General features: G+C 44.0%; 1 protein-coding gene across 1 annotated transcript in view; it reads right to left on the reverse strand.

Moving 5' to 3' along the window:
- The window catches only part of LOC102378258 (stabilin-2), a 140,802-nt gene that overhangs the window by 61,236 nt on the left and 60,580 nt on the right, over nucleotides 1-18,986 (reverse strand). The window contains 9 exon segments of the mRNA XM_025193798.1: nucleotides 1,485-1,613; nucleotides 3,237-3,368; nucleotides 8,238-8,345; nucleotides 8,453-8,551; nucleotides 8,745-8,822; nucleotides 10,073-10,187; nucleotides 10,560-10,696; nucleotides 14,970-15,017; nucleotides 16,353-16,448. Coding sequence (XP_025049583.1) covers nucleotides 1,485-1,613; nucleotides 3,237-3,368; nucleotides 8,238-8,345; nucleotides 8,453-8,551; nucleotides 8,745-8,822; nucleotides 10,073-10,187; nucleotides 10,560-10,696; nucleotides 14,970-15,017; nucleotides 16,353-16,448 — 942 coding nt within the window.

The following is an 18,986-nucleotide window of genomic DNA, read 5'->3' on the forward strand; positions in this document are numbered from 1 at the left end:
TCTTCAATGGAGTGGAGAAGAGTGGAGGCTCCAACAGCCAGAGACTGTCCGGCTCCACAGTTTCCCTTATAAAATCTGAGTTCAGATTCTGGTCCTAGCGCTGTCCCCTCTGTGACACAAGGGCAATGACAAGCTAGAGCAGGTAAGGATCCCCTGATACACCATATGACAATGGTGTGGATTCAGCTATGCCCTGCTTCAGCAAAGCACTTAAATACATGCTGAAGACCATCTCTGTTTAATGAAAAATGTGATTAAGTCCTACTGACTTTAATGGGACATATGTGGTTATGTGCTTTGCTGAACTAGGGGCCCAGGAGAGACAAAAGCTGTCCAAGGACATCACAGATCTATAGCACTCGTGTTCAACTTCCAGCCCACACAGCCATGTCATCTGGCCCATGGGGGTTCTCTCAGGTCTGGAAATTTGGTAGCAGGGAAGCAGTAGCAGCATTAATTGTTCCAAGAGCTGCAGCAATTAACACTGCTACTCCTCTCTCACTGCCAAAATTCCAGACCTGTGGGGAGCCTTGTGGTCTGGATGACCATAGGATCACATCAGGGTGTGGGGTTGTGCTGTGGCCAGATCCGTTATGCAGGATTGTACCAGTGCACAAGAGTACACCTGCAGACTGACTCCACATTCAGACTCTACTTTGCATCCTGCCTGCTGGCCAGCTCTGCACCACTCATCTTTCCCATTGGGCAGATAGAGTAGACCAGCGGTGCTCAACCTATACTGTAAAGTTTTGGTATTAGACTGAGAGAAGCTTAATGTGAACTTCTAGGAGAATCTTTTTGATAGTGAAATATATTGGATGGTGGGATAATTTCCAAAGAAAACAACAGAAGCTCCAAAACTTCATTCACTTAAATTTAAATGTAAGCCTCTTTAAACTGGGCAAGGCTTGAACCTTGCATAGTAAAATCTATTTACTATGCAAGAGAGCCTTTCTCCAGTTAGAGTGTGAGGATGAACAGACTGACAGCCTAATGATAAGGAGGGCAGGGCAAGGTACCAAAAGCCAAACTTCAAGTATCTGAAGGAAGCCTCCCAAATCTATTAACTTTTGACATTAAGATATGTCAGGCAAAAGAGGGGAAGGCCAGATAGGGGAAACAGGAATAGGGTGGTTCCTAGGGGACGTTGTAGCCATCCCTGAAAGCGGAGCCTGTTACATTCACTCTTTGGTATAGATAAAATCAGACTATTTATTAAGGTGGTGGATTAATTTAGGCTTAGACCAATGGCCTGAAAAACGGTGCGCACAGTGGGCTGTGATATCACTATTGTTTTTGATAAAAGTTGACTCTTGCAGAATCAAAGCAGTGCTTAAAGGATGGCAAAGCTATGTAGGGTTTGGTTGTGGAAACTCCAAACACTTTCTCCTGGCAAATACAGTACACTATATCCAACATGCTTTAGTTGTATTTTGCTACAAACTCCAATGCTGGACTTCTGTCTCCAACAGGACACAACTTACGTTTTTAATCACAGTGTCATTTATATCACATCTGTTCTTCTGGATTTCCAAGACTTTTCCTAATCCATGAATAATGCCCTTGTCAGTTGCAATATTTGTATAATTTATAGGTGCATCATTAATGTACAGCTGTTAAGAAAATAAAGGCAGTTAGAAAGTAGTAGACCAGGTTAACTACTCAGCAGTAACATTAACAGTTAGAGGCAAAACATACGCTTAGAAACAAACTAGCATTTTTGGTGCCCTGGGCAGGAGGTGTGTGCAGGAGGGAGAAAAATGACATCATTCAGTGACAAACTCTATTCAAGCAACCACTTAAAAATGTGGGCAATCCTAAGGACATGCTCGCATCCTATTAATGTACTTGAGAGCATTGTTGAACTGGAGTCATTTTATGGAGGAGACCACAGGACAGGAAAAGGAGACCAGGGCTACCCAGTACTAATTTGGGTAGGTTGTTTCATTTTCTTGTGCCTTAGAGCATCTTTACATGTGCTCCAGGAGTGGAGGAGCGCTTAATTAGAGTGGCCCTGAGAGCCACTCTAATTAAAGCACCTGCAGTCTCTCACATATTCAGCATCCTGCACTTCAAATTGGTGGCAGGGGGTGCTTTGACTAAAGCTTGTTCTACAAACTTTAGTTAGAGTGCCCCTGCTGCCATTTTGAAGCATGGGGATGCTGAATACATGAGACATGGAGGCTGCTGGAGCATGCTAATTAGCTAATCAGTGGCTACTGGCCTGCATTGTACAGCAGCTATTAATTCTACGTCTTACTGCTACTAGAGAGTCTGTTTTCATTTGAAATAGTAATGCTATTTATTGGTGGTCTTTTAATACCTTCCATCTCTGAAGATGAAAGTGCTTTGCAACATGGATAAAACTAAGGGTGCTTGTAGACATGGTTGGATGCTGTTCCAACATGTTGGAATTACAACATATCAGAGTGACATCCCCACATGTCGACAGGCACCCTTAGTTTCTTCATGAATCAAAAGAGGTGTTGTGAAGGTAAATTCATCTATGTTGCAAAGCACTTCCATCTCCAGAGATGGAAGATATTATAAGTAATAGTATTAAATATAATAAGATAGTAATATGTATTATAAGAAAGTATTTAAAATAATAAATAATATTACTTTTTCAACTGAAAACAGAATCTCCAGTAGCAGTAGCAGTAAGAATTAGAATTAATGGCTGGTTTACAATACCCTCCAGCCACTAGACATGCAACACTACCATCATGCCTTATAAAACCAGAAGCTAAATCTCAATAGCATAATTTAAATCCAACTGAAGGTCACTTCCAATATAACTTTAAATTAGGCAGGCTGTGTCTAGACATCGCATTTGAGTGGAATTCCTGTGACATTAAATGTTTCAGAAGTAATGTTGAGTCAATAGCTCTTTCTGCCTGCAAATCAATCAAGACAGAGGCAGATAGTATGGCCAGGTTCAAAAAAGGACTAGTCAAATTCATGGATGATAGATCTATTAATAGCTGTTGCACAAAATGGTTGGAGTTGTTTTCTCTGGCATCTCTAATCTAATTATCTTGGATACCAGGAAAGGTAATGAACAGGGGACAGATCACAGTAGATATATTTGATTCAATGATCTCCCTCTAAAGCATCCACTAGTGCCACTGCTGGAGACCTGATACTGGGCTGATCCAGGATGCCACTTCTTATAGTCATATAATCTTAAGATTTCTAAAGAGAAGAAAATTTAAATTAACTATAGATAGCAGCACCTGGTCATTTTGGAGAAAGAATCCCACTTGATAGGAAAATCCAAGCATGGTCTCCCTGTGCATGCCATTGTGCATGTCACTCTTCAAGAGCTTCTCCTCCAAGACAATGTGGTATCGGATTTGGTCCTCATCCTGCAAGGTGCGATTAAACCAGTGATACTTTGCCAATACTTTAACATGGGTGCTCTCAGGTGACAAACACATTGGGTGAAGTACTTTTCATAAAATAGTATCAAATACATGCTGGGTACAATCTCTGATGCTTCAAGACATAAATCAAGCATTAACTGCTTAGATTTTGGAAATAACTTCTCCATGAGCAAGTTATGGGGCTTCTTTGCACTTTTCACCATATAAACATCATGGTACTGACCACTGATGAAGACAGGTTACTGAAATAGAGAAACTACTGGTCTGAACTGCTATGGCAATAGTGTGGCTTTGTGTACAAGCCTAGCCTAAAGATTTTGGAGTTACCCAGATGATTCTTGGGATAGATCCCACATTTAACTAATTCATTTGACATAAGATTACATGTGTGGAAGGAGTCTACATGGCACCCTCCAACCCAGTTCCCTGCTGCAGATACAGGGGGAGCCCAGTTGCTTGTTTCTTTTTGCTTCAGCAATCTGTTTATATTGATTTATATATGTTTTTATATATGAAGGCTATTGTCACCAGGGAACAACACTTTGAAAATGACCATTCTCTGCCTCTCATCAGGGGAATAAATTGTTTTTTTCCCCAAAGGAAATGTCAAATTATTTTCTGATTCTGTAACTGATTTTGTGTGTGTGTGTGTGTGTGTGTGTGTGTGTGTGTGTGTGTGTGTGTGTGTGTGTGTGTGTGTGTGTGTGTGAGAGAGAGAGAGAGAGAGAGAGAGAGAGAGAGAGAGAGAGAGAGATCAGGCCTTTCCCCATATTACTAGAATTGCTTTGTAGCATGCCTTTGGTATGGTCACAAATGCATTATTATATACAGTTTACTGGCTTGTTCCCCTACCATTCGTCTAGTGGGACTGAGGCAAAATTTTCAAAACCTTCTAAATGGTTTAGGAGCCTCAGTATTAATAAAAATCAGTGAAAGTCAGGCTCCTAGGTCATTAAGTCACTTTGGAAAACAGAGCAAAGATAGAGCTGTTCAGCAATCAGAATTCATATTCTGAGGGAAATTAGGGCATTTCACAAAAATGTGTTCCAATTCAGAAAGAAAACCAAAATTTTTCAAATTTTCTGCAGGAGGGAAATTCTGAAAATGGTAGTGTTAGAAAAAATAAACCATTTCCATTTGATTTTTCTGAAATAGAAATGGCTGCTCTGACGTTGGAGGACTCTCCAAGGAGACTGCCAAAGTCAGGGACTTTTGGGGTGGACACCTGCCAGTCTAGGAGCCCTGAGACCCTGCAGCTCAACTTGGGAGTCTCATGGTTTCTAGGCTTCCTCCTGCAGAGCTGAGCTCTCTAGCTAGAGCAGGGGCTTCCAGCGCTTCCAGGCTCTAGAGCTGGGAGTGGAGCTCCTGCTAGAACCAAAGCTCTTAGAGCCTGTGTTCTCCTGGATCTGTGACGGGGAATCTTGAAACTTCAGGCTCTTTAACTTTTTCACCTCTACAGCAATGCTGCCCTGGAGTTTCAGAGCCTGAAAATGCCATGGGAGTCCTGGACTGCAATAATCCACATAAGCAAAGCTGTTCTGGACCCTTGGAAGTTCTGGAATATATAGCTTCTAGGCAGCCTTCATGGTGGGGCTGGTATGGACCTTGATAGCTCAGTTTCCTGAGGAAACTGCCAAGAAAATTAACAGAAAACCTGGCAGAGGTCTGATGGAAACCGTTCTGTGCTGCCCAAAGTAAGATATTTTTTCCTGAAACATTCTGGGTTTTTATTAATTTTTCTGATGGAAAAAAATATTTTATTAATTATTTAGTTTATTTGACTAACTTTTCTTGTTGTGCTAGAAAATTTCTAACCAGCTCTAGGTTTAGGAGCCTAATTTGCATAGGCTCTTTTGAAAATCTTAACTTCAGATGGTTTCTTTTTAGTAGGACTGTCCTGTCTTTCAGCAGTTGAGTCTATTCCTCCCTTTCCTGCTTCCAAAGGAGACTAGCTAAGCATCATACATTTTACACCTGCAAAATGTATTGCAGGGCTCCCTACAATGCCTGTTTTGTCTTCATTCACCAGTGCTGAAGGTTAATATATACAGGATGTTTTTTAGACCCTTCCCCCTGCCACATTTTTCATCTTAAGATCCATACCATTCCCCACTCTTTAGCCTTTTCAGAAATTCATTTCAGAGATAACAATGACCCCAAACTGCAACATCAGTAGTGTTTACTATCTTACTGGCTCTGTTCATGCAGTGAAGTTAACTTAGGGCATTTGTATACACCATGGGGGTTACTTCAGTTTAATTCTCCCTAAATTGAAGCAGTGGGTCTTTAAAAACACCAGTTCAATTAAGGGTGAAGTAATCCCCCGTGGCATGTACACAAGGGTCGGGCTCGACTCTTACCTGCCTTTCCAGTGGTGGAGAGGGGAGGGCGAGCTGCTGTGGGGCGAGTGGGCCCTGAGCTACAGGGGGACATTGGTGCTTCCCTCTGTGGTAGCGGCGGTGCCCCCCAAGAGGCACCTGCCTGCACGCACCTGGCCCAAATGGTCCTGGAGGGCACTGCAGCTGCGGAGGGAAGCACTGGGCCCCTGTGCAGCTCAGGCAGGCAGACTCCAGGGAGAAAAGAAAACGAAAAACAGATCAGGCTCACCTGGGATCCACGGGGCCCAGTGCTTTCCTCCATGGCAAACTAAACCACCTTGGAGATGTTTTATTTGTCTGCATCCCAAAGTCACTTAATGCACGTTATGCCACCAACACATGCAAACAGCTGCACTGTTAAAACAGTGCAAAAGGGCAGTAAGCTGCTTTAAAGGCCAATTTTGTGGTGTGTACAAATTACCTGAAATTCCACCAGTTGTGGCTTCTACTGGTTTATTTTCAGACACTTCATTTTCCTAACCTGGGCACTTTGGATTGAAAAATCAGCTCTTATCCCTCAGTTTTTGAAATGCAGGAAAGTATTTTCAGTCTTCTCTCCTCAGCAGAGTGCAAAATCCCTCTTTTCTAACCAGCGCTTTGTTGGGCCACATCTTAGTTTAACTGAACACAGGGATTGAGCCTTTGAACTGTGCCTGACTCCTCCCCCTGAGGTGGAGTTTGCCTGAAAGGGCCAACTAATTAAGGTAAGAGGAGGCACACAGCTTTGTTAGCACTTCCTACTTGTCCTTTGCCACACCCCAAAACTGAGCCACCAGGGATCACAGCCGAGAGGAGAACTATAGGTAAAGATGCAATAGCAGAAATGCAGGAATTGCTTCACAACAAAAAGAAAAAAAATGTGATTGTATAAGTTAAAGGAAAATTAGAGAATGGTGGAAAGGAAAAGCCACTGTTCTCTATTTGCATAATTGATTTGTAAAGATGGGCCAAAGTTAAAGCCATTTATCTAAAATTTCTTCCTCCATTTCAGGGTGCAGATAAAGTGGGCTTCAGGTCCCAAGCCTTTCCATTTCTGTGATAAAAAACCTGGTTTCTTAAAAATCCCAAGCCAGCACAGTTATACACACTATATTTCTGATTTAAAGACAGGAAGCACCTATGAAGCTTTTTTCTGTCTAGAGGCCTGATTCTGGAAACATTTGTGTGAACTGACTTGACTGGGGCTGAACTGAATGGTATACGTGAGTGTTTCCAGAATCACATCTAAACTCTGTGAGGCTGGAGGGCCTTGACACTGGTGTGTGTGCTTAGCTGCTCTGTTACATATTTCATTAATATTTTAAAAGCTAGTTTGGGGTTTTCAAAGCTGCAAAAGCAGCTCTTAAGGGATACCCTTTCAAATGCTCTTTCTGGGAGGTGACACAGAAATAATAGTGTTGTACCGTGATATTGTAATCGGCATAGTAATAAGAAATCCTTTGAGTGGCCTTAGGCTCATGTTCTTGAATTAACCCTTTTACCGAGGCAATGTACTCCAGTGAAGAAAGCATTGGCCTATGGCTCAGGAGACATGGACTTCTGTGCTGAGGATACTGTGGATAAGCTACGTCAGGTGAAGTAGTTGCAGAGAAGATAGGGAAATATTAGTGCCATTGTACAAGCTTTGCTGAGACCTTAAGTGGAGCACTGTGTACAATAACTGGGCTCCGAGGTTCAGAAAAAAAAGATAAATTAAAACTGGAACAGAGTGGTCAGAAAGGTTACTAGGGTGATCAGGTAAATGGAGAGTCTGTCTAACAAAAGGAGACTAGAAGATCTTCATTTGTTTAACTTAGCAAAACCCAGCCTGAGAGAGAATGTGACTGCTATCTATAAATATACCAATTTGGTAAACACGGGAGAGGGAGATGAGCTATTTAAGTTTAAGCACAACGTTGGCATGAGACAAAAAAAAAAAGGGTATAAACTCTCCATGAATAAATAAGAAACCTAACTGGTCCTAAGATGGAGCTTGATAAATTGATGGAAGGGATCATATGGTAGTCTGAATCCCTTTTCCTCAAAGGTGTAACAGGCCTGCTTTGTGGCAGCAGCTATTTTTGTGACCCCTCTCCCAAAGGTAGCCTGGGGGCTGTGGCACCCAGTCACACTCCCTAAGTTACGCTACTAGTTTTCCTGCCAATTCAAAACATGTGAGAGCTTCCTTTCAGTCCTACGTTCCTATGCTGATCTTCTTTTTATAACAATTTGCTGATGAAATCTGCTAGATATTGTGATACCTGTACTTTCAAGTAGAGGTGGGCAAAATTCAAGACCAATACCTGGAGTCTTCCCGTAAATGGGGGAAAAAGGCTTCCTGGATTTGTTCCCACCTACTTGTTTTGGTTTTAAAAGAATACTTACTTCACTGAATTTTTCTAAAAACAACCCACCTATTCCCTTTCCAGTCCTCAGCATTAGTAGTTTTGGAACTGTAATGGTGATAAGACAAGGCTTTGTGAATTATACATACCAGAGTGACAGTCCTTTTATTCCGGAGGTAACTTTCAATTGCATCGTTATTTGGGGCAAAAATTGTGTAACTGTTCGCTGCTTCTATATCGTTCGCCAGGTTATATTGCTGTTGGGAAAAGATGCAAAAACAACTTGTCATGATGTTCTGTGACTACTCCAAAAGCAAGTAGTCTGGGGAACCACTTTTATTCTGAAAATTATATGGATACTTGCAATGACATAGCCCCTGAAAATGGAGTAATCAGGCATCTGTTCTAAGCGGGGCAGCAGTTTTGGCATCGTGCCGCTCACACCGATGAGGGGCATCAGAACCTACAAATTAAGCACACAGAGTATATCAGAGCATTTGTATATGCGGGGCTTGCATTTTGGAGGATCAGAAACTGGATAAAATGATATATCATACAGTATTTTTCAACAGCTGTTGGCTGTTTTCCTGTACCAGGTGTATTGCTTTGCTTACGAGGATCTCCAGAAAAGATCCTTAAGTCGTATGGTCCTGTACCTTATCTATGACATGTATGACTCCATTGGTGGCAGCAATATCACCAACCACAAATTTTGCTCCTTCGACAGTGACATTCTGGAAAGAGGACAAAAAATAAAGTTTGCTTTTACATCACAATTATATCAGTTCCCTAAATGTGTGCTGTTTCACTGAGGGCCTACTCTATGCCCTGGTCTAACATGCAAGCAGCTGCAGGAAAAGCAGTAGATATTCTGCTTTTTCATAGCCGAGGTGGGGGGCTGCCCAGGATCTCCTAGAGCAGAGGGGTTGCAGCTCTGATGGTTCATTGTGAAGAAATTGCATAGGTGGCACCATGGCTATGTGTTCCTTATACGCAGGCCTGACAAACTGTTTGGCCACCCAGGGTAGGAGTATGCTGGATCTTTTACATAAATGATGAAGTAAATTATTCCCTCTTCTGCTAACTATAACCAGGGGCCTCCAGAGGGTTCGAGCCTCTCTGAGGCCAAATTCCTCCTGCTGTTTTCTGAAGTGGTTTCTCTACACACCACCTCCTATTATGGCCTGCATTCTAAAAGCACCACATATCCCTAAGTAATTCTGAAAAGTAAAGTCTATACATTTCTATGTTTCAAGGCTTTACTGACCTAGTGGAATTATCTTTAGGGAACCTACTTAGAAGCCTTCCTCCACGGATACTTGGCTAAAGAGATTCAGTATAACTGATCGTGTGTGTTCCCAGAAACTTCCCTGCTAAAAGCAACCATCTAATAAAGCTAGCTTGAGGGGTTGTTAAGGACAGTTGACATTAGTTATGTAGTATTAAAAATACCTTCAATTAGTTCGGGGCCATCAAGCTGTGCATACAGCCAGCTTATGTAACTGCTTGACCTTGTTACTTTTACTTTAACCACCCTCTTTCCCCTTTCCCTAATGCTGCCTGTTACAGTTGCTTGATGTGACTCGTCTTAAATTCATTTCAAGTTAAGAATTGTGCCTTCCTTATTCCAACCATACACTTGAGTGTGGGAGTGCCACAAATTAGCTTCCCACCCACCCCAAGTGCCACTCTGATCCCCTTCCTCTGTCTGATCTGCTGCTCTGCTTTCTACTCCCTGCTCTGTGCTTTCTGCCTGATCTCTGCTTCCCGTCCTATCTGTTGCTGTGCTGCCTGTACCCTCTTGTGCGCCACAGACTGGGTGTGCCTGTTCTAGAGAAATACCCTTACTGCCATTTAAGTGTAAGAGCATGCATGGCATTTAAGTGTAAGAGCATGCATGGATTTGTGCATTTATACCACAGCTACTAACAATGACCATATGGGAGCTAAATATGATTTCAAGGTATTTTGCAGGTTATCTTACCTCATTTTCTTTTGATACGTGCAGGAAGTTGCCATGGAGAGATGTTGGCAGTGTATCAGAGGATGACAAATTCTGGAAGTCAGCCAGTCTATAAGCGCCCACTAATATGTGATACCTAAAAGGAAATTCAGTTGGATTCTAATGTTATGGGACAAATATATTTATACTTTCCCAGAGTTTTTCAAATGAACATGCTTTGTGTATCAGAAAATGTTTGCTAGGTGTATAACATTCTGCTTTATGTTATACTCTGATCATGGCTGGGGTCTCTAAATGTGACTGAAACAATACAAATGGCGAGTAATTGTATTCAGTGAGGTAACTAGATTGATAGCAGTGTAACCAAAGGAGAATCTGGTATGTTCCTGAAGGCTGGAAAAACTGTCTTGCTTGCTTGTAAGTCTTCAAATCAAAATTTTGTTTGGCAAGAAAAACAATTCATTTCAAGAAATGGATTTAGCACACGCTAGACATATCATTAACGTACTTCAGCAGGGCTACAATGTTATTCTTTGACATCCAAAAGGCTCTCTCATCTTGGTCCATGTTTTCAAATGCTTGAAGAGAAGGTACGAGGACAGTTAGATTTGGAGTTGTGGATAGCACCGAGTTGATTGCAGCTTCCTGCAGTGAAGTAAAAAGGGTACAATCACTTGTTCTGCAAACTATTTAAGTCTTATAGACAAAAATAGGTGGAAGCAGGAGACCTTTTAATGGGGTACTGTATGTGGATAATTCTGTCATCGGCCTGGGGAGGAAGAACCACTGCACTGAACTATGGCTTGATCCAAAGGATATTAATAGAGCCATACAAAAATGTGTGGACTGAAGGACAAGTCAGTTATCAGCCTATGTTTTATATAATATTTTTCAACATTTAAAGGGCAAAATGCTGTGTATCTCCAAAATTAATTTTCCTGTGATGCCCACAATGCAAGTCAACTCCACAGTTGTTACTTGAACTCATTTACTTATATGTTTGGATGCTTTAAAAACCATGTTTCAGGGGTATACTTGGTAACTGTGTTTGCCTGAGACAAGAAGACATAAAAAACTAGAACTCTCGGTTCCAAAATGATACCTTTTATTAGAGCAACTGGGAAATCGCAAGAAAATTGGACAGTTTTCTTGCGATTTCCCAGTTGGTGTAATAGAAGTTATTATTTTGGAACCAAGAGTTCTAGTTTTTTGTATGTCTTCTTAAAAACATACCATAATCACCGTTTACTAGGAACTGAAATTAAACTATCCAGAAAAGGTAATTAGAAGTATCTAAGAAACATGGCCAAAAGGTTAGTAACCATGAAATAGAAAATCCACCTACCCCCTCATTTAATTTTGACAGAGGATTGTATCATTTAACAGAGCTTTTACAAGTTGCTGAAACCTGTTACATGCCTAAATTCCTTTAGGTGCTGCTACCTATCCCAGTTTTAACATACTGCTCTGGGCTACTGCAGGCTGCAGAGTGGATGGCTATGTTCCATGTAACAGTGTTTGGTTTTAGATTTGTTAAGAGGAGGTTGAGAAGAAGAGATAGTGAGGACATGGGTACTGCCCCCAAAATAACCTCCCTGGGGCCCCAGTGTACAAGTGGAAAGGAATGTTCAGGCTCCAAAACCTTTCATTTTTCACTCTTGCACAATATCATGGAACAATACGTTCAGGTTCTGCCTTGCCCTAGCTGGGCTGCCTGGAAGCTAATCTATTCCTGGGGCTCCTTCATCACTTGTGTTGTCATTTTGGTGTTAAAAAAAGGGGAATGTATATATGCAAATCTACTGCCTAAAATAGCTGGGAATTTTATCTTCACCAGCATCTTTCTTTCTGGTCACGATCACTGTCTCCTGCCAGGTATTTAAGAGTAGAAATAACAATAACCATTTCCCCTTTTTAACCCTCCCAATCTGTAGGAAAAATAGCATTTAAGTATGAAAAATGATAAATATGAGCATTCTTGCTCACATGTGAAGTTAAAGCCACACAGAAAGATGCCTCCCTGTTTTGCTCATGTTATAAAATACTATTTGATTCAGGGAGAGTCTTTCTCCCTTCCTCAGAGCATTAGCTTCCAGGTAGAGTTGCTGCATACAGTGGGGTCTGATCCATAGCCTCCTGAAGTCAGTGGAAAAAACTCCCATTTAGGGGCCTATGAATAACTTATTTTGTTTGACCTGAAACAGAATAATTAATTTTGGGGCATTTGTAGTAAAATGAGGGGCAAGATTCAAATGTACCTTGTCCCATACCCCTACGCTGTGGAGTCCCTTGCAGCTGTTGGTCTTCCAGTTGTCCTGCAACCTTCTCACCGAAGTAGGAACACCTGCTCATGTCTTGCCTGCATTGTCATCTGCGTATTTTCTGTAGGGAGCTCCCAAGGAGCTGAACCTTACGCCACACGTAGGACTTACAGTGCTATGTAACTTCCCAGTTGCTCCATTTTCATTAACAATGGATCCTCTGCCTTTGGAGCTTTACACACCAATTGCATTTAAGGCTGAAATTTGGACTTGGTGCAGAAATTTGACCACCTTTGGCCTGGTAGTGTTAGAATAATGGTGTAGCCACAGTGGTTCAGGAATTATGTAAGAGGCAAAGATTTTTTGGGGGGTGATATCTTTTATTTGGTCAACTGCATGGTTGGAATAAAGTTAGGCAAGCTTTTGAATACAAGACATAATGAAGAATGTCTTGCATTTGAAAGCTTGTCTAAATTTATTCCAACCATACACTTGGTATAATAAAAGCTATCACCTCCCAAAAAAATCTCAGAAACATAGAAAATTAGGGTTGGAAAGGATCTCAGGAGATCATCTCATCCAACCCCCTGCTCAAAGCAGGACCAACCCCAACTAGATCATCCCAGCCAAAGCTTTGTCTATTTAGGTCTTAAAAGCCTCTACAGCTTCTCTGGGTAACCCGTTCCTGTGCTTCACTACCCTCCTAGTGAGAAAGTTTTTCCTAATATCCAACCTAAACTTCCCTTCCTGCAACTTAAGACAATTGCTTCTTATTCTGTTATTTGCCACCACCGAGAACACGCTGGCTCAGGGGTGGGCAAAATCTGGCCCACGGGCAAGATCTGGCTCACAGAGGGACTTTTTCCAGCCTGTGGTGGGTCCCGTGGTCCCACATGGCGCAGGTGCCATTTGGCCTGTGGCATGTCCCACTGCCCCCAGACACAGTGGGGTTGGGGCGGCTCTTCAGCTGCACTCTGTTTCTAGGCAGCCCAGGCAGTGGCAGCTCCTTCTGGCTACTGCTTCCAGCCTCAATCCCCTGGAGACTCATGGGGACCCATGCACATAGCCCCAGCCCGGGCCTGGCTTGCCCCACACCCACCCTGACTGGAGTGGACCAACTCTGAACCAGCTGGGACCCACAAGCAGAGCCCCAGCCCTGGCCTGCCCCATGCTTGCTCTGGACCTGCCCGCCCACAATGAGTAGCAGTGGTGTCAGCTGCAGAAGAGCCTGGGCTGGGTGTGGGGGAAAAGCAGTTACCTCCCCCTCACCACTGCCAGGTTCTTCTTGCTGCAGCCACCCAGAGCCTGTACGCAGGCTGCCTATGTCTCCTCTCCACCACCAATCACCACCGCCACCAGTGCCACTTCCAGGCCACCCAGCATAGCAGCTGTGGCAGTGGAAAGGAGTTGCAGGACAGCCCGGGTGTGGGTGGCCACAGCAAGAAGGGCCCAGCAGCAGTGAGGGGAAGGTGGCTGCTTTTCCCCCCCCATGCCCAGCAGCAGCTTCTGTCCACTTGTTACTTCTGCCAAAACACTCATTGTGGGTAGGCCAGTCCAGAGCAAGCGCAGGGAGGGCTGGGGCTGTGTGCGTGGGTCCTGGTTGGTCTGGAGCTTGTTTGCTTTGGCCAGGGTGAGTCTGGAGCAGGTGTGGGGTGGGGCAGGGCTAGGGCTGTGCACTCAGCTGCTGCTGGGTGCTGGTGGTGGTGGTGGAAGCAGGGAGGAACCGCAGGGTGCATGGGGGCCGGGCTGTTGCAGAGATGAGGTAAGTGCTGACTGGCCTGCAACAGCTCCCCAAAATTGCCTATTTGGCCCACAGACCCAAATAATTGCCCACCCTGGTCTAGCTCCGTCCTCTACCCTTCAAGTTGTTGAAGGCTTTATTTAATCTCCCCATAGTCTTCTCTTCTCTAGACTAAATAAACCCAGTTCCCTCAGCTTCTCCTCATACGTTATGTTCCCCAGCCCTCTAACCATTTTTGTTGCCATCCATTGGACTCTCTCCAATTTGTCCACGTCCTTTCTGTAGTGGGGGGACCCAAAACTGAACACTATTCCAGATGTGGTCTCACCAGTGCCAAATAGAGGGAAGTAATCACTTCCCTTGGTCTGCTGGCAACTCTGCTACTAATCTAGCCCAGTACTGTGTTAGCTTTCTTCACAACAAGGCGCACTGTTGGCTCACATTCAGCTTATTGTCCATGGTAACCCTTAGGTCCTTTTCTGCAGAGCTGCTGCTTAGCCAGTTGGTCCCCAGTCTGTACCAGTGCATGGGATTATTCTATCCTAAGTGCAGGACTTTGCACTTGTCCTTATTGAACTTTGAGATTTCTTCTGGTCCAATCCTCCAATTTGTGTAGGTCTCTCTAAATCCTAACCCTACCCTCCACCATATCCACTACTCCCCCCAGCTTGGTGTCATCTGTAGGCTTGCTGAGGGTGCACTCCATCCTATTTCATCTTACTGAGGGTGCACTCCATCCCATCTTCCAAAATCCCAACTTTGGCCTGGAATTACATACTCTGTCTATTCTGATGTCAGTAAACAAGCTGGCCAATGGGAACATCACTCAAAATCTATGTTTCTATAGATTAAAAAATTAGCAGTTTCTTTTCAAATTTGTATATACTAATAAAATTCAAACAAAAATTATACTTACATTAATCCATTGGTTAAATCCAGCTGCCTCTGACAGATCAGACAACTCCTGATACAAGAGAGAAAAAGGAATGACTATTTAGGATACAAAAGTTTGCACATGAGGAAGAGGTGATTGGTAGCTTGTAGTAATACAATGGGCCTGTCTTAGCTTATGAGCATAGAGATGCAGCATTCCAGCATCTGTACTGAATGAGACCAGGGGCTGTTGAACCATCACGCCTAAGTCAGTAATGCTTTTCTGGTACATTGTGGTTTCAGTGGGAATTGTGAAGACTCAGCTCCACTGAAAATCAGGCTTAAAGTTAGATGTCCAACTTTGTCCCAAACTCCTATTCCACCTATTAGGCTTCTAAATGTGCTTCTGTGCCACCCAGCTTGAGTCCTTGAAGAAATGTTAACATTTATCCTCCACCTCTTTGCTGGCTTTTGTGGCTTTGTTTTAGGGCTAAGCTGCAGCAGTGTTACAAAGTGGATGCATTGTTTTTTCAGGAACTCAAACAGGATGGAATAGGATTGCACTTGGGCACCTAATGGATGGAATAGGATCAGGACTTCTCTCTCTAGGGAATGGGGACTGAACGCAAATCTCAAAACATAAATCAAAAGAGAAGTGATTTTTGTTCTGTGCTTGGCCAGTACTTTGTAAAATGGTACAGGCCTGGGTTTTCCAGATGGTGCCACAATGCAAACATCACATAAAGAACAGTTAATGCAAATAACAAATAATACAGACAGCTTTTTTGTAATGCTGACCGAAGATGGAAATCCTTTAGGGGACATTTCTGCAAATGAGACATCTTTAGCAGCCACAGTGGATTGTAGTCCTAGAAAAATTATGCTGTTGTTAGCTGCTGATGAGATTTCCCTTGTTACTATACAACTTGTTTACTGCAGTCCTTCATTTTGAATGCAGTATTTCCCCAGACAGATATTTGATATATCTATCACCTGGAGGGTGGAATTCTAAATGAATGTTCATGCTTTTTCTTGTTTTTTTAATGTAGGGTAGGTTGGGAGAAAAAAAATGGAGGTGGAACAAGGGTAATGCAGAGTCCATTTCTTACAGCTGCCAGTGTATAAAAAATAGCAGAGAACCTTGACACATTTTCATTCACTCATCTGGTATAAAACTAGTTACAAACTTACCTTCTTCACTAAATGACGTATCCAGCCCCTTCAGGCCCCTTAAATTCCTAGCCTGTTTTTAAACATAATAGATCATTTCTGAAACCTGCAAGAATCTCAGGCAGGAACACTGTCTGCAGTCAGCAGTTTTTATGATGAAAATTAGAAATGACTTTACTGTCTCTCTGGCTAAGATCACTGTAAACATCCAAGAAGTTGATCTCACACTCAGACAAAGGACTCCTATCTTACTTACATCTGCTGCATTTCCATAGCACATAGTGCCATCACCCTCATAGCCCTTTGGACACACACAGCTCCAGACACCAGAAGAGACAAACTGACAAGTTGCCTTTAAAACAAGAGAGAGAGGGAAAGATTGCATTTGCCATGCTGTCAAGAATTCAATGGGCTGTTGTCAATGCAATATATTGCAATAAAACACACTGCAATGTTGCAGCATAGCAAGATTAATACACAGGAAACCCTCACTATTTGTAGTTTCGGCATTCGTGGTTTCAAATATTCATGAATGCCAAACCCGCTTCTTAAATACACTTAAAGGAGCTCCTCGGGAGCTCTGCGCTTGCCACCACCACCGTGCTCCCGCTGCTGCCAGAGCGGCCATGCCCCCCGCCACAGCTGCCAGGGGCACTGAGTTCATGAATGCAGTCGGTGTTCATGAACACAGTGCCTTATTTGCGGATTTCACCATTTGCGGGGGATATGAGAATGTATCCCCCGTGAATGGCAAGGGTCGCCTGTAACTGAAAAATCCCTTCATTCCAGAAAGTACCCATGTTGGGAAGCACTTAAATACATTTGTGTCTTACTTAAATCAATTGGACTTAAAATATATTCTTAAAGGTGTACACGTAACCAATGTTCCCTCTAAGGAGTAGCAGTCCGTGAGTGTGCTGCCTCGGTCCGTGAGCACGCCGCCTTGGTTTGGCATGGGACACTTGCCAAAGGGGGCTGAGGCTGGGGCCAGGGGCAAGAGGCTGGAGCCAAGAGGCTGGGGCCAGGGGCAGGAGCTTAGAGGCTGGGGGCTGGAGCTGGGGGTTGGAGCCTGGGGCCAGGGGCCAGAGTGGGCTCTGCCGGCTCCGGGGAAGTGCTCCACTCCCCTGCATCAGGGCCGGGGAGTGGAGCACTTCCCCAGAGACAGCCCCCCACTCCAGCCTCCATCCCTGCCTTGTCTCAGCTTGGGGAGGAGCCGCTGCCTGCCCCAAGTGAGGCTCTGCTGGCTCCGGGACACTGCTGTGCTCCTCTGCATCACCTTGGGGAGTGAGGTGGCACATGGCGTCAGGCTCCCGCCCCCACATCTCCTAGGAGCAGACCTTCAGCTCCTCTCCTGGTGCGTGGCCTTGAAAAGTTGGCGCGCGGCCAGACTTTTAGTTGTGCACGGCCGCGCATGCACGGACCCTAGAGGGAACCTTGCACGTAACTACCATATTTTCTTGCATACATCATGCTCCTGTATATAATATACACCTTGTTTTTGAGAGGCAGGATGAAGGAAAAAAAATCTTCCTTGTAGTAACTGAGCAGTAGCAGCTAGGGAGCCAAGCCTATTTCGGAACCTGCTGCCAGCCCTGTGTGCTGGATGGGGCCGTGGACCAACCTGGGTCCATGTGCCAGGTGTGACCTAGTACTCTGAGTTCAAACTCATCTGAACCAGCACTGGGTCTGGGGCCATGTGCCAAGTCTGACTCAGTGCACTGTATCTGGAGCTGCATACTAGGCCTCACCTGGCTACAGCTCAATCCCTCCCAGAGGTATGGTAACTAACACTGCCACGACTCTCCTGCTGCCAAATTTCTAGACTGTGGCGATCCAGTTTTCTTTAATATATTGTGCACCCTAATTTCACCAGCTGGTTTTAGTGAAAATGTGAGTTATATGCGAGAAATACAGCACTTCTTTGACTTAGGACCTTATGATAGATAAGTGTGGTTGAGCTATAGAAGCTTGATACAGAAATCACTGGGTGAAATTCTGTGACCCATGCTATAGAGGAGGTTGGGCTACATGATCACAGTGTTCCCTTCCAGCTTTGAAATTGGCCTTTACAAGTTAGTTTAGCAGACATAGGGGCTGACTCCTGAAGTGCTGATCATCTACAACTCCAAATGAAGTAAATGGATGCTGAACTCAGGTTACTCTGCCTCTGTGCAAATTATATTAATATTCAATATTTTCTTGTGATTTTTAAATGGAAAGTTCAGGACTACCATGAGAATGATGGCGAATTATCAAAACAGATGGGTGGCACTATCTGAAGCCGTAAGCAGAATGATGTCTTTCTGGACTTCAGCAAGGCCTTTGACACCGTCTCTCACCCCATCCTCATTAAAAAACTAGGCGACTGTGGCATCGCTGCCTACACGGTCAGATTGCTAATTGGCTGAAGGGTCGTACACAGAGGGTGGTGGTGGACGGGTCATATTCAACCTGGGGGGGAAGTGAACAGTGGAGTCCCCCAGGGCTCGGTCCTTGGGCCCGCGCTGTTCAATGTCTTTATCAGCGATTTGGATGATGGGGTGAAAAGCAACCTGTTTAAATTCGCTGATGATACCAAAATCTGGGGTGAGGTGGGCACGTTAGTATGGAGGGAAAGACTGCAGAAAGACCTGGATAGGTTGCAAGGGTGGGCTAACAAAAACAGGATGCATTTCAATACAGACAAGTGCAGGGTGCTGCAGTTGGGCAGTAGTAACCGGCAACACACTTATAAGATAGAAAACTCCCTTCTTGAGAGCACGGAGGCAGAAAGGGATCTTGGAGTCATCATTGACTCCACGATGAACATGGGCCAACAATACAAGGTCACTGTCGGCAGGGCTAACCGGACCCTATCGTGCATCCACAGGTGCATCTCAAGTAGGGCCAA

This window comes from Alligator sinensis, unplaced genomic scaffold (assembly GCF_000455745.1).
Source record: "Alligator sinensis unplaced genomic scaffold, ASM45574v1 scaffold74_1, whole genome shotgun sequence".
Taxonomy (NCBI): Eukaryota; Metazoa; Chordata; order Crocodylia; family Alligatoridae; genus Alligator; species Alligator sinensis.